Source organism: Chinchilla lanigera, unplaced genomic scaffold, assembly GCF_000276665.1.
Source record: "Chinchilla lanigera isolate Chin_1 unplaced genomic scaffold, ChiLan1.0 scaffold00007, whole genome shotgun sequence".
Lineage (NCBI taxonomy): Eukaryota > Metazoa > Chordata > Mammalia > Rodentia > Chinchillidae > Chinchilla > Chinchilla lanigera.
Window position 1 is genome coordinate 30,603,283 of NW_004955408.1, and position 12,509 is coordinate 30,615,791.

A 12,509-nucleotide genomic window follows, 5' to 3' on the forward strand; every position below is an offset into this window, starting at 1 on the left:
GGAGGCCAACAGGAACTTGGACATTGGCTCCCGAGGACACCTGCCTCTGCTCTATGCTCTTCCTCTTTCAGGAGAGAAAGCTGAAAGCAGGTCATCCAGTGTTCTGCTGGGAATGTGTGGGGGCCAAGCCAGACACACATGGCTCTTCTCTGCACTGCACCTGACCTTTCCTGCCCTCCTTTTCCCTTTCTTACAAATGCTGGAGCCTGCAGAGGTCGAGGGGTGGTGATAAGGGGAAGGGTCTATGTCTGGCCATCACCTTTGGGAGCCCTGGGCAGTGGTGTTCTCCACACTGTGGCTCCCCTCTGCTCTCCGTATTTGGTGGCTACCCCAGGGCTCCAGACAAGACAGAGGGGCATTGGCATGGACATATTTATTGGCTTTGTGTGTCCTTAAATCTATTACTCTCCCCTTCTCTCTTCTGTTTTATCTTGCAAGGAAGCCAAGCCCTGCAGGCTGCCTGCTTCGGCTTACCAGCTGCTTCTGGCTGGCTTCAGCCTATCGGAGGTACTGGTGGGAGATGGGGGACAGGGAAAGGGGCGAGGCTAACCTATTTGTTCCTCCTTCCCGGCATCTCAGCCAATGGCAGCAGCAGCCTCTCCTCTGTGGGTCCAGCACCCCATGGCAGCCTCTCCCTGCAGCAGCAGAGCCTCCGTAGCAGTTCTAGCCCTGTGCCAACAGGGCCCACTCTGGCTCTGCTCACATTACCTCTCTTGGTTGCCACTCTAGCCCAGAGGTTGTAACCACCAGTAACAGCATAAACATCTCTGAATTGCGCCCTCTATTTGACTTTTCAGAAATTCCACCTCTTGTGTCCCAATTCCCTGAATTACATGTTTGGAATACTTAATTTTTATTTTTGTAACTGGATCCTGAATGATACACGTCCTAACAAGGTCACTGAATAGGATCCATGTTCCCAACTAATCTGTAGCAGGCTGTCGAGATGACAACATGATGTCCTCAACCCACAGAGAAGCAATCATGGAAAACCAGGTTTGGCTGTCTGGCTGAGCTCTCACCCCAGTGGCCCCCAGCTCTGCTGCATTTTAAAGATTCCCACCCTACCTCTTTAAAGGAAAGTGAGGCAGACATCTCAGCCAGTCCTTCTTCCAACAATTAGAAAACTGGGCTCAGAGCCTGGGCAATCCCAGTGGTTTTGCAGGTACCTCCTACATGTAATCTCTGTGTTTTTTAGGTAACAGAAAGGATCAGAGAAATAACAAAGGAGTGAAATCTTCTTCTCCAGAGCCCTACCCTTAACACTGATTTGGTTTTGATTCAGATCTGCCTATTCTCTGGCTCCTTCCTAGTTGTTCCAAAATTTCTGGAGCTAGAAGCTTTGCTGCAAACGCCCCATTAAGAAGCAGGCATTGTGGGGATGGGTGGGGGCTGCTGTCCACTAGAAAGAAAAAGCAGAGGAACCGGGAAAAGCCAGGGGGGGCTGGCATCCTTACTGGCGTGCACACTTTCTGTGGAGCACGCCTGCTTGCCAAATGATGCTTTAAAGCCCTTTCAGCTCACGTGCTTAAAGGAGAAAATAATTAAACTCTTCTGTCAAGGATCACCTGTTCTCCACAGCCCCTCACTTAGGATGTTTTGTTCCCACTGGAGCGTGTGATTGGAAAACAAAGGTAAATGGGAGCAATTTATTCTGCATCATTTTTCCCCCAGCAGGATTAAAGCTGCCTCAGCCATAAAGAGTTTACAAACTCTAAAGAAAGATAATAACTTCCCTTCTCACGGCCCGGTCACAGGGAGGTAATGTATGTTTCCAATCAACTGAGAATGTAAGTCCGATGGTAGGTTTTATTTCGGTTTAATCCGCCTGTGAGTTCACGTGAAAGGTAAGAGGAATTGCAGCCCTGAAATGTAAACCGAGTTCATTACATTCAGCATCTCCTCCTGAAAGTTGAGGCTCTGGGCTTGCTGACTCCTCCCTTGCAAGTCTGGGGTAGGTTGAGTGACTAGAACGCAGATGGAGCTGATGTAGGAAGGCGTGGTGGACGGAGGGCTGACTTCAGAAGCTGTGGCAACATCAGCTGCCCTCGGATGCCATGGGTGAAAGCTGAGGAAGAGGAAAGAGAGTAAGGCTGAACATGAAGCTCACAGCAGAAGAGTGGGAGGCAGGTGTCCCAGCCGCAGCCCGTTGCTGGGGTGACGAACCATCCTCTCGGCATGGGGTGTGCTTATTTTTGCACACCTCTTGCTGACTGCAGCCTGGCTGCTCAGTGGATTGCTTGTAGGGAGATCTATTGTCAGTTCCTGTCTCAGCTCTCCGTTTTAGACATGTGGAGACTGGGAACTGACCTGCGACTGAGTATTGCTTTACATGTTTATGAAGTGATCATTTCCTCAGTAACCTGCTGGGAAACCTTTGATGCCACTTTTATACCATGAAGCCACTCCTTCATGTTAAACATTGCCTTCTCCAATCCTTTCTTTGAAGATGCAGGTGCCTCCCACAGAGTGACTTCCTGGTCTCCTGGGGCCCCCGGGGATCTCTTAATAGGCAGCTCTGGTGTGAGTGAGTGGAGCACTGGTGCAGCAGGATGGGCATTGCTGGCGTGTGTGGGGGTGCGGGTCTGTGCAGGCTGGCTCCACTGCACAGGGGAGCCGGGAGAAAGTCAGAGCAGGTCCTAAGACACCAGCCAGCGGGATACCTGAGTGTTACTGTGCAGAGCTTCTCCCAGGGCCTTCTGGGGATGCATATCCTTGTGCGCCTCTGTTGGGGACTAGTGTTGGCTGAGTGTTGTCTGTCCCTCTTCATGATAAGGCACCCTGTCAAACCTGTTAGTCTTTTTCTACAGTTACCACACCTAACCCCAAGCCCCAGGTTTCACTTGAGTTGAGAGTGAGATTGAGAATGAAGCATCACCTTGTTCTGCCCATCTTGAATCCCTGGGCAGCCCACTGTGGCCCAGAGGAGGCAGAGACAGCCCCTTTGCCACTGCTCACCCAGGCTTTACAACCTTCTCTCGTTGTGGGCTGGCTGTCTTTCTACCACTGCAGCTTAGGATGGGTGGTTCTTGGCATGAGAAGGCTGGTCTAGGCCTTGCACCCCAGGGAACTGCTGCCTGTCTGTCCATCTGCCCTCTACTCAGCTCCATGATGGCCACTGGGAACTCAACATCCAATAATTTGGGGCCTTTGTTTGGGTAGAGCTTGAGGTCTCCCTGGGTGTGAGACATCCCCCATGGGATTGCCCTGGCCAGCCACAGGCTTCCTTCCTTCCTCCAAGCTGCCCCAGGCCAGCATGACCATGCCCACCGTACTTCCTCCTGGCACTGTCTTTGGCCTGTGACCCTGCTCTGGGCCTGTGGGTGGGGAGCATATGCACTTCCCCTGACACGTAGCCTCAAGCCGATGCTGTGTCTTGCTTGCGGGCAAATTAGTAATATTCACATTCTTGGAAAAGCAGAGGATGTGTGGGTTAAAGTTCCTTAAAGGGCAGCCCAGGGAGTGACTTCTGCATTTCCAGACTTTATCTCAGAGAACTGTAGCTGTCCAGGGTCTACCTGACTATAAGTGATACAGCTCTTCTGAGCAGATGTGTATTTGTGCGCACATGTAAATCAACCCCACATGTCCACTTGCATTTAATTCACTCCCCTGAACTGGCCAGCGGTAGCTGACTCTGCTGAGCATCTTCTGTGTGCCACAGACTATACTAGATGCTTTACTGTAGTGCCTCGTTCTACCTCTACAAGGACTGTAAGGTAAGGAGAGACTGTTAGCATTCTTATTTTCTAAAAGAAAGCTATAGCACAGGGAGATTCAGTTACTTGGCAGAGATCAAGAACTAGTAAGTGGGCAACGGTCTAACCACTGAGCCTCAGCATGGAACCACCATAAGGCTTATGTGGCTGAGTGCGTCTGTGAATCTCTGTGCTCACATGCATGCATACCCTTTAGCGTTTGGGCTGCCCCATGTGTGAAGCTGAGAGAGTGCAGAGGAACATTCTGGGAGAACCTTTCCCAGAGGGGGTGTCTACACAACAAGGAAAGTGGTGTCGGGTATGTAGATGAGGTCCCTGAAGCCCACCTGCAAATTCCACCTGTTGGGAAAGTGGGGCGGGTGTTAGGGATCTACTGCTTTAAATCTTCCTCTACTCCAGCAGAGCAGAGCCTTGGATGGGCAGGATGAGGCAAAGTCTGAGTTTCCCAGGGAGATTTCGTGAGTCAGTAGAAACAATAAGCCAGATGTTTCCTGATCCCCTTCCACGCTGTGTCTGGCCTGCCGTCCTTCATCCTCATTGATGCTTCACCCCAAAGGCCCGAGGTGCAGAGTCTCCCATGGAGGAGTGGGCTGCTCTCATAGAACCTCAGCAGGGATGGGTTTGCTCCTTCCCAGACAGGAGAGAATCCTTGCTGAGGCCCTGGGGAGGGACACTCAGTGCAGCAGTTTGTCCTGGAGGTTCTCCAGAGGACGGGGAGCCACACCTGGGACCCTGGGCATTTCCATCAGCCCCCTCTCTTCAGCCTTTGTTGCTCAGGGACAGTGTCCAGGCATGGCTCCAGTCTCAGGCTCTCCATGTGGGTGGCTGTTTCATAATACAGTTTTGGAGCCACTTTGGCCTGGGAGGGTCCTTCCTGCCTTCAGAATAAGCATGTGAGATGGAAAGGCAGTTCCAACAGTGGGCCAAACTGCATGTGGCTCCTCTTCCTTGCCAGGCCCAGCCATGTGTCTCTTGTTCTGCAGACCCTGACATTGGGCCTCTTGGTATGCAAACACCTTAAAATCTCCTCCCAACTGTCCACTAGGTCCACAGCTGCAGGAAAACCCTTAGTCAGAGGAGCCCTTGGGCTTTATGACCAGTTTGCCAAGGCTCAAGTCTTCCTTAGCTTCTGGTTGGTGGTGAGTCCTTGGGTCTGTACATATTAGGTTCCCTCTCTGGTTTCATGGCAGTGGCTGACCCTACTGAGTGCCTACCACATGCCAGGCACTGCACCAAGCATTTTGCACTTGCTGCCCCTAATTCCCTCATAACAGCTCTTCCTTGTAGGCACTGTTGTCTTAGCCATTTTCCAAAGGGACAAATAGAGACAAAACAGGCTGTTACTTGCCCAAGATCACAAAGCTCATGAACGGTATAGTGTGGGGCAAGAGAATTAACCTTTCTGGGCCTCCGTTTCCTCACCTGTAAAATACGGTTAACATCACTGACTATCTGGAGTGAGGTTTAAATGAGGCTGTGCATATAGCACCTAGCAGAGTGCTGAGCACCTGGTAAGTGTCAATAGACAAAGCTACCTAACAATAGAACTGTTAAGCTCAGCCAGAGGAGAGAAAATCTAATGACTATAGCATCATTCGCAATGGTAAGCCAATACTGTACCTCAGTTCACGAACACTTCTGTCTGCAAACAATTCGGTTCTCAAACAAAAGCATTCAGCAAAATTTTGCCTCCATTTGCAAACTGCACATCAGGTGACAAACACAAAAGTAACTATCTTCTTCAAAATCATAAAACAAATTAAGTTCCTGAGAAGGTACCACTGTAATTAAGTCATTAGCTCCTGAATGCTTGTCTTTCTTGAGGCCACCCAAAGCAGAGACTTTATCAGCCTGGGGACCACTTTGGGAATCCCAAGGGGCCCCCTCACAGCACTGGCCATCCCCTCCCTGGCAGCTCTTCCTCTCTTCTGCCTTGTGGCTGTTTCTGAGTATACTTGACTTATTTCCTATTGGTGGGGAGGCTTCCCAAGTAAGAACACAGCTAAGTCTTGCCCAGTGCCGTCTGCCCTATGGGGATAAGGCTCAGGGTCGAGGAGTAGAGTTGAATCTCCTGTAGCCCTACTTGGGTGGGCTAGCCCTTCTTCAGTGGGGAATGGCAAGTGCCTGGAGGTGGTTACAGTCCCCAAGGTGTGGGTCATCAAGTGTCAGCATCACACCGTCAGTGCCTTGGGTTGGGAGGGGTGGTGGTCTGAGTTCATGGTGACCATGAGTTTGTAAGTTCCTCCTTCTATCACATGGGTGAGGACTATTTCTAAGCCATGCTCTCCTTGGGCAGGATGGCATGGTAAGTGGTTGCTGGCACTGTAATCTTATGTTTCCCCTATTCACTGAGAAAACCCTCCCACTATTGACCTGCTTGTTTGGCTTTTTGCAATCTCTTTTTGTGGGCCCCCTCCCCACCCTGAGTGTAGTAATTGCTGGGCTGAATTCTAACCCAGCCTACTACACTATGCCTCATAGGATAAGCCTGAAAGAGCCCATTGCTCTGGGAACATCTTTTCTCTGAAGACCTTGCCCTTGGGGCAGCCAAGATTTTGCTCCAATAGAGGCAGAGAATGGGCGAGTGAGAGGGTGAAGAGGATGACAGTGACAGTTAATTTCCAAGCAGGCCCAGCTCCCAGCTCCCATCCTGGAAACCCTGAGCTCGACCTGTGTCCTTTCCAGAAATGTGAGCCCTACCTATCCAATTTCCTCTTACACCTCTTCTAGGTTTCCCACCGCTGCCTTTGTGTGACAACATGGCATGCATGTGGCCCATCTGGGGATCAGGGAACTCTATTGGGTATGCCAGCTTAATGAAATACTTGCAGTTTATTAAACACAGACTTCCCTAAGCCCCAAGTGCCTGTGGGTATTTGAAAGCTGAAGGTAACCCTGAGCTACCACAAATGTAATTGCTACATGTGTCCATGCATTCCTCCTGCAACCTCAAACTCTGGCTCTTAGGCAGCCCTTGAAATGAACAACATAAAGTAACTCCTAGTCAAAGGAGGGGGAAATGTGGGGTAATGCTGGGAGAGGTTCCCCAGAACCTCTCAGGGCCTTTAAATGTATATGAAGTTCTCATTACCTCTAACCATGGAGGGCACTCCCCCAGCCCTGGGGCTGCTTGGTGATGGAGAATTGGTTCATTATGAGCCAGGCAGGCAGCAGGCCTTGAATGTCAAGCTTTCGTGTCAGCCCCCCATGATGTAGCTCAAATATTTCAAGCCCTAATTCAGTAAGGCTTTCTCTCAGTGCCAGAGCTAGCAGAGTACAGCGTTTGGAGCCTCCCTCTAGAGCTGTACGTCTGTTCCTTCTCCAGGCCTTGGATGAAGAAGGTCGTTCCAAGTCTGGGAAGGACTATGGAGAAAATGCAAGTGAGCGGGAGTCAGCATCCCTGAACCTGGAGGAGGCTGCTCCTGCAGGATGCCTGCCCACTCATCACTCTCCTCGGCCTTCGGTTGGTAAATCAGGGATGAGGACTGAGATGGAAGCCGCAGACAAAGGCCTCCAGGGAGGTTCCTCCCTCCATATGGACCACCATTTGGACATCACAGAAGGAGACTTTGCTGACAGTGTTCAGAGGTACTTGTTCTGGGTACCTCAGTGGCAGCCCGTTGACCCATACACTCTTGTGGCTCAGCCTTGAGACAGAAGGTCAACTGAGTGCTGCCCTACTCTAGGTAGGGCTCCAGGGACAGGTGCTGGTGGGAGAGCTGGGGCAGCTTCAGCTGGAGGTGGGCATCCTGCCCATATCCAACCAGCGGTGGGCTGGTAACATGCTGCCACTGCAGTGGGACATTGGTGAAAGCAGCTGGGCCCAGAGTAGGGTGGTGTAGGCTCACCTGCAGGACTGTGGGTGTCCTCTCCATGGTCTAACACCTGGGAAGAATGGAATACAGACAGACCTCTGTGGCTTTCTGAGCTTGAATAACCCAATCTCCTTAGGGACCCCTTGGCCACATCTAGCTAATCATGGCCATGTATCCATAGATACACTCATTCTACCTAAGCTAGGTTAGAGACAATTGGTTCTATCTCTAGATTTGCTCTGAGAGTGGGACATCCCACCTCTTCTCTCTGCATTTTGTTTTCCTATAAGTATACCCATCCTTCTATGGATGGGATAAAGTATACCAGCTTGCAGGATGGGGCTTTGGTTGTCTGTTGGTAATCTGAGGCCAACTGGCCTTGCTTCATAAGAAGGGAAGGGAAGAAATACAGCCTAAACCTACACCTTCCTTGAATCTGACAGTCATAGAACAAACCCTTACTGAACCTTCCTTTGAGGCTGGAGCCAAACCAACTTCTGCAGAAAAGAGATGAAATCAAGCACTCGCTCCCAGGAGCACCCAGTGTGAAGAGGAGTGGTAATTCTATCTCTGGAGGTGTGAGACCCAAGAGAGGGAAGCCCACCCACTTTTGGGCATCAGAAAAGCTGCTGGAGACTCCAAGGCGGAATAAAAACAGCGAGCATCTTCCAAGTGTTTCCTGTGGGCCAGACCGTGCTCAGTGTGTTCCCTGGTGAAGGGCACAAGCATCTTGTCTTTATCACTGGGCAGAAAACAGATTCTGATGGAGAAGGTGGACAGTGCCAAGGGCTGGCTCACTAAAAAGCTCAAAGGGGCTCTGAGGAGGCAACTGGTATTGTCTGCCACAGTGGGAAATGTACACATCGTTTGTCCCACAACAAATTCTGTCTCCAGGAATTTGTCCTTTGGGATCTCATTGGCACACCTGGGAGGCCATTTCCAATGCTCAGTTTTGTTCCTGCATTGATTTGAGGGACATAAATGCTGTGCCACATCCACATACCCCATGTGGTCCAGGATCTGCTGCCCATTCAATAGGAACCAAGGGCTGAGTGCTGGGTAAGTAATGCATTTTCCTGGCCCCAGGATTTTCCCCATAGTGTTTTCTCTAAGGACACATCTTCTACCCCAAACTCTGTGTTCAGACACTGCTCATATTTCAAGACCTAGTTGTTGCCTCTTCTTTGAGGCTTTTTTCCCTCAGGGGAAAGTGACCTTCGCCTCTCTCCTCTGACATCTGCAGCAGAGAGAAAGAGCCTGCCTCACCAACACTTCCACTCCCCCGCCCATATTTGCATTTCATGCCAGAGTTCTGTGGGCCTTTGTCCTGTCTTCCTTGAGCTCCTTTTTTGTCTCCCCGGGGCCTCCCAAAGGCACGCCCCACTTCTCAGAATAGATAGCTCCTGGCCACAGCAAGTACCTGAGCATACACTGCCTAGTTTGCTAAATGAGGAGAAGCGTGCATACATGGTCTAATCAAGTACTGATAGACCACTAATGGGAATGTGGTCCTCAAAGGTCATGGGACAAGAGCCAATACCAGGTGACACAAAGTCAGTATCACTCCAACTCCTCATCTCTCTGCCTTTCCTATCTTTTGCATGCAGTTGGTGAATGGGGACCTACTGGTCTGACAGTGTAGTCTAGGCCTCTCAGGATACTCCTTTTCCCTGGTATATAGATATGCATTGCCCCTGCCAAATCCTCCTTTGGGCCCTGCTTGCAGAAAGCCTCTCCCTGAGGTAGGGATACAGGCTGGGCCCAGGACAGCTGGGCTGGGCTTTTGTGCCTTTAGACCTGGCCAGGAATTCAGTGTTCACTCCTAGAAACCAACCCTGCGGCTCAGGGACCCTGATAGAACCCATTAAAAAGGACTCATGGTTGCTCTGTGTGACCTTACTCTACTCTGGTGAGTCATTTAGAGCTGACAGAAATCACCCACTGCAGAGAAGTCCCTGAAGAGGCTTTCTCTTATCTCTTGGATCCAAACTTATCTGGGGAAACAAACCCATCCCTCATGATCCTGCCTCTGGCTGAAGCAAGAAAAGACACTCAGGTGTGTGTCTGGCAAGAAGCCCTTCGCTGGCTTTCCTGTGGGTCCAGGCCCTCTGACTTCACCTACCTTGTTCCAGGGGGCACATCTGACATTAGCCCTGCAGCTGTGAGCTCTCTCAAGGGAGAGGGTCTGGGCTGGGGCAAAGCCAGGGAGGCCTTTTATGGCTGCGGCTTTGGAATATGAGGTGTCAGAAGTCATTTCGATTTTGTTTCTTTCTTCCTTTTTCCCTTTGGGAAAGAAAATGGAAGTATAATTTTCCATTTCAGAAGGGTGACCCCCTGTGAGAGTTAACCCCAGCATGGGATCCTGTCTAGGAGGAGCCTAATGATGGGTGGGGCTCTCCCCTGGGTCACAGTGCTGCCAGCCTCTACCACTCCACCCCAGGGTATCAGCAAACTTCCCCTAGCCCTGGCTGTCCAATGAGACAAAAGCAGCACTGGGGTGTTAGAAAGGAGGTCTTTGTGGGCAGGGGCTATGGGCACTCTGAGGAGTTCTGGCTGAATTAGGATTGGCCTAGGAAGCTATAGTCAATGGTACAATCCCTGGAGTATCTCAGGAAAGTGGGGCATGGGGAAGGGAGAGAAGAGCCACTTCCAGGAGGTGGCCTTTCCTGCAGAGCATCTGGAAGCTGTCTCATGCACTCCTTTCCTCCTGGGTCTGCTGGTCCATGAACAGTCTAGTAGAAGTCAAGGTGGACAGTCGCCCAGCGCTATGAGCTCTGCCTGGATGTTGCTATAGCACCAATCCTTCATGCTACCAGTGTGTTCAAGTCACCTTCCTTACCTGCTAACCTGCCAAGGTGACAAAAGACATGAATGATGGAGACCACTACGAAGCAGATCTGAGCAGGACTTAAATTAATCAATTGGCTTTTCATGTTCACTTGTGAATCTGTCCAAGGCCTAGGCTTCTTGTCTGAAAATGGCAGACTCATAGTAAGTGAACCTCTGTGAGTCACTAATCGCTACTAAAACCCGTAGTGGCGGATAAAGCTGGACAGCCTCAAAGGATAAGACAAGCTCATAGCCAAAGACACCTGGATCAGATCTCAACTGGATAAAGATTATAGCCTCAGGCATCTCACCCCTGAGTAGATTAACTTAATCTTTATTAAGGATTAATTTAATACCTTACTTGGAGAAGTTCTCGAGTGATTCTGCCCTTCTTGAGTACTCCCCTCTCTTTTTCTGATAACCAAATAAATATGGCCCACCCAGAGAAGGTCTTGGTGTTATCCCTGAGAGAATCTCAAATTCTATGAGGGCTTTGATCCTCCTGGAGCCCTGAAACCATTCCATTTGCCTCTTTTTATTTAGCCCTCACTGTATATTCATTCAGGAGATTACAGACCTGATCAGCCAGCAATAACTAAGTGATATTATTAACCTGACACATGGTGCCTGGCACAGAGCAGAGTCAACCAATGGGAGCATACCTAAAGGATTAATGGTGAGGTTTCAGCTCCAGCTTTGGGATAGGAGATATCAGATTAACCTTCCCACTAAGAACATCTATAAGTGATGGGTTTTTAAAAGTCAGTTTGAGGCCAGGCATATAGCTCAGTGGAACAAGCACCTGCCTGTCAATAGCAAGGTCCTAAGTTTGACTCCTGGTACCAAAAACATAAAAATCATTTTGAAAGGCATTGGAAAGTGACAGGAATCCAGGACTGGAAGAGTTAAGACCTCAGTGGGAAGGAAAACCTACTCATTTAATGAAGCTTGATGTTACAGTTGATACATTGTGTCAACTTGAGAAGTCTAAAGGCTTGGCTAAGTGACTCAGCAGTTCTGCATCTTGGGGTGAAAAGGACATGCCCTTACCACTCTGGGATGTTGTTCATTGTATCAATTTGAGAAGTTTAGAAGGTTAACTATGTGACTCAGCAGGGAGCCAGAATGCTTACTTTGTATTCATCCTGAGCTTGTGCAAGAGGAAGACAGGGATATGGTGTGGGTGCAGAGGCATGGTGATGGTATAGGTGGGTAGGCTGCATACAATAAAAGGGAATTGAGAAAGGACTGATTGCTGGTTCTTCAGAGGAGCTCCAGTCTTCGCCTTCAGCTTGGTCATCTGGCTTCTGGTGCAGACTGTTGGGCTTCCGCCTGGGACTCCTCAGCCTTCCGGTGTAGACTCTTCGGCCTTCATCATAGATCCTTTAGCATTCCATCATAGCCTCCTGATATGGACTTGCACTGACCCTGCAGGTAGCTGGGCTCTTCAATCTCCAGCATGCAGACACCCTCTGCACGCTTCCTCATCCAAATCTGTGGCTGACCATTGTAAGCCAAACTTGTAATTTCATGTCCATTTGTATATCTTGGGTTATATCAATTTCTCTAGTAAACCCTGACTGATACACTTGACATGCTACCCTCTTCCCTCTGTGGCATTTGGAAATTGAAAAGCAACATGGATCCAGAGTCTGAGCAGAAAGTAGCAGCTTAGGACTCTCAAGAGTCTCACAAGACAGAGGAGACACATTCAGGAGCTTAGGACTCAAAAGGCCAAGATACTGGGTAAAAAGAGAACCACGGAGAACGGTGCTCACCTTTCAGTTCCCCCTTGCCATCTTCTTCTGATTTCAAAGCTGGTGGAACGAGAGGCTGAAACCCCAAGTAAATGTGAGCTAAAAAGCTCAGAGCTAAGCAGAGCCTTTGGCGGTCATGGCACTAAAGAAACTAAAATTGGATTCCAGGATCTGCCAAAGAATGGTCTTGTTAAACACCCTGAACTTTCAAATGAGACCCACAGGGGACTCCTAGAACTAAGGGTAAACAAAATAGGCCTGGTCTAAAGAAGACTGAAACCCACCCTAAAATGATCTCCATCTCTCTCCTTGAACTACATTCTAGAAGAAAAGTAAACCCTTGCTAGACAAAGTTACATATAGGCTTCTACAATTTTTCATTAACAACT

At 49.6% G+C, this 12,509-nt stretch overlaps 1 protein-coding gene across 2 annotated transcripts; it reads right to left on the bottom strand.

The window, feature by feature from the left end:
* Positions 1-1,800: 1,800 nt before the first annotated feature.
* On the bottom strand, positions 1,801-10,430 carry LOC102030606. Of its 2 annotated transcripts, XM_005376591.2 has the most exons (3): positions 9,657-10,430; positions 7,568-7,604; positions 1,801-2,068 (listed from the first exon to the last, which is right to left on the bottom strand). In XM_005376591.2, the coding sequence occupies exons 1-3, from the start codon at positions 9,673-9,675 to the stop codon at positions 1,837-1,839; spliced, it is 288 nt and encodes a 95-aa protein (XP_005376648.2). In that variant the 5' UTR covers positions 9,676-10,430; the 3' UTR covers positions 1,801-1,836. The 2 variants fall into 2 exon arrangements, 1 of the variants encoding a protein (XP_005376648.2); XR_001231746.1 differs by lacking the exons at positions 7,568-7,604; positions 9,657-10,430 and adding an exon at positions 2,167-2,329.
* Positions 10,431-12,509: the final 2,079 nt, after the last annotated feature.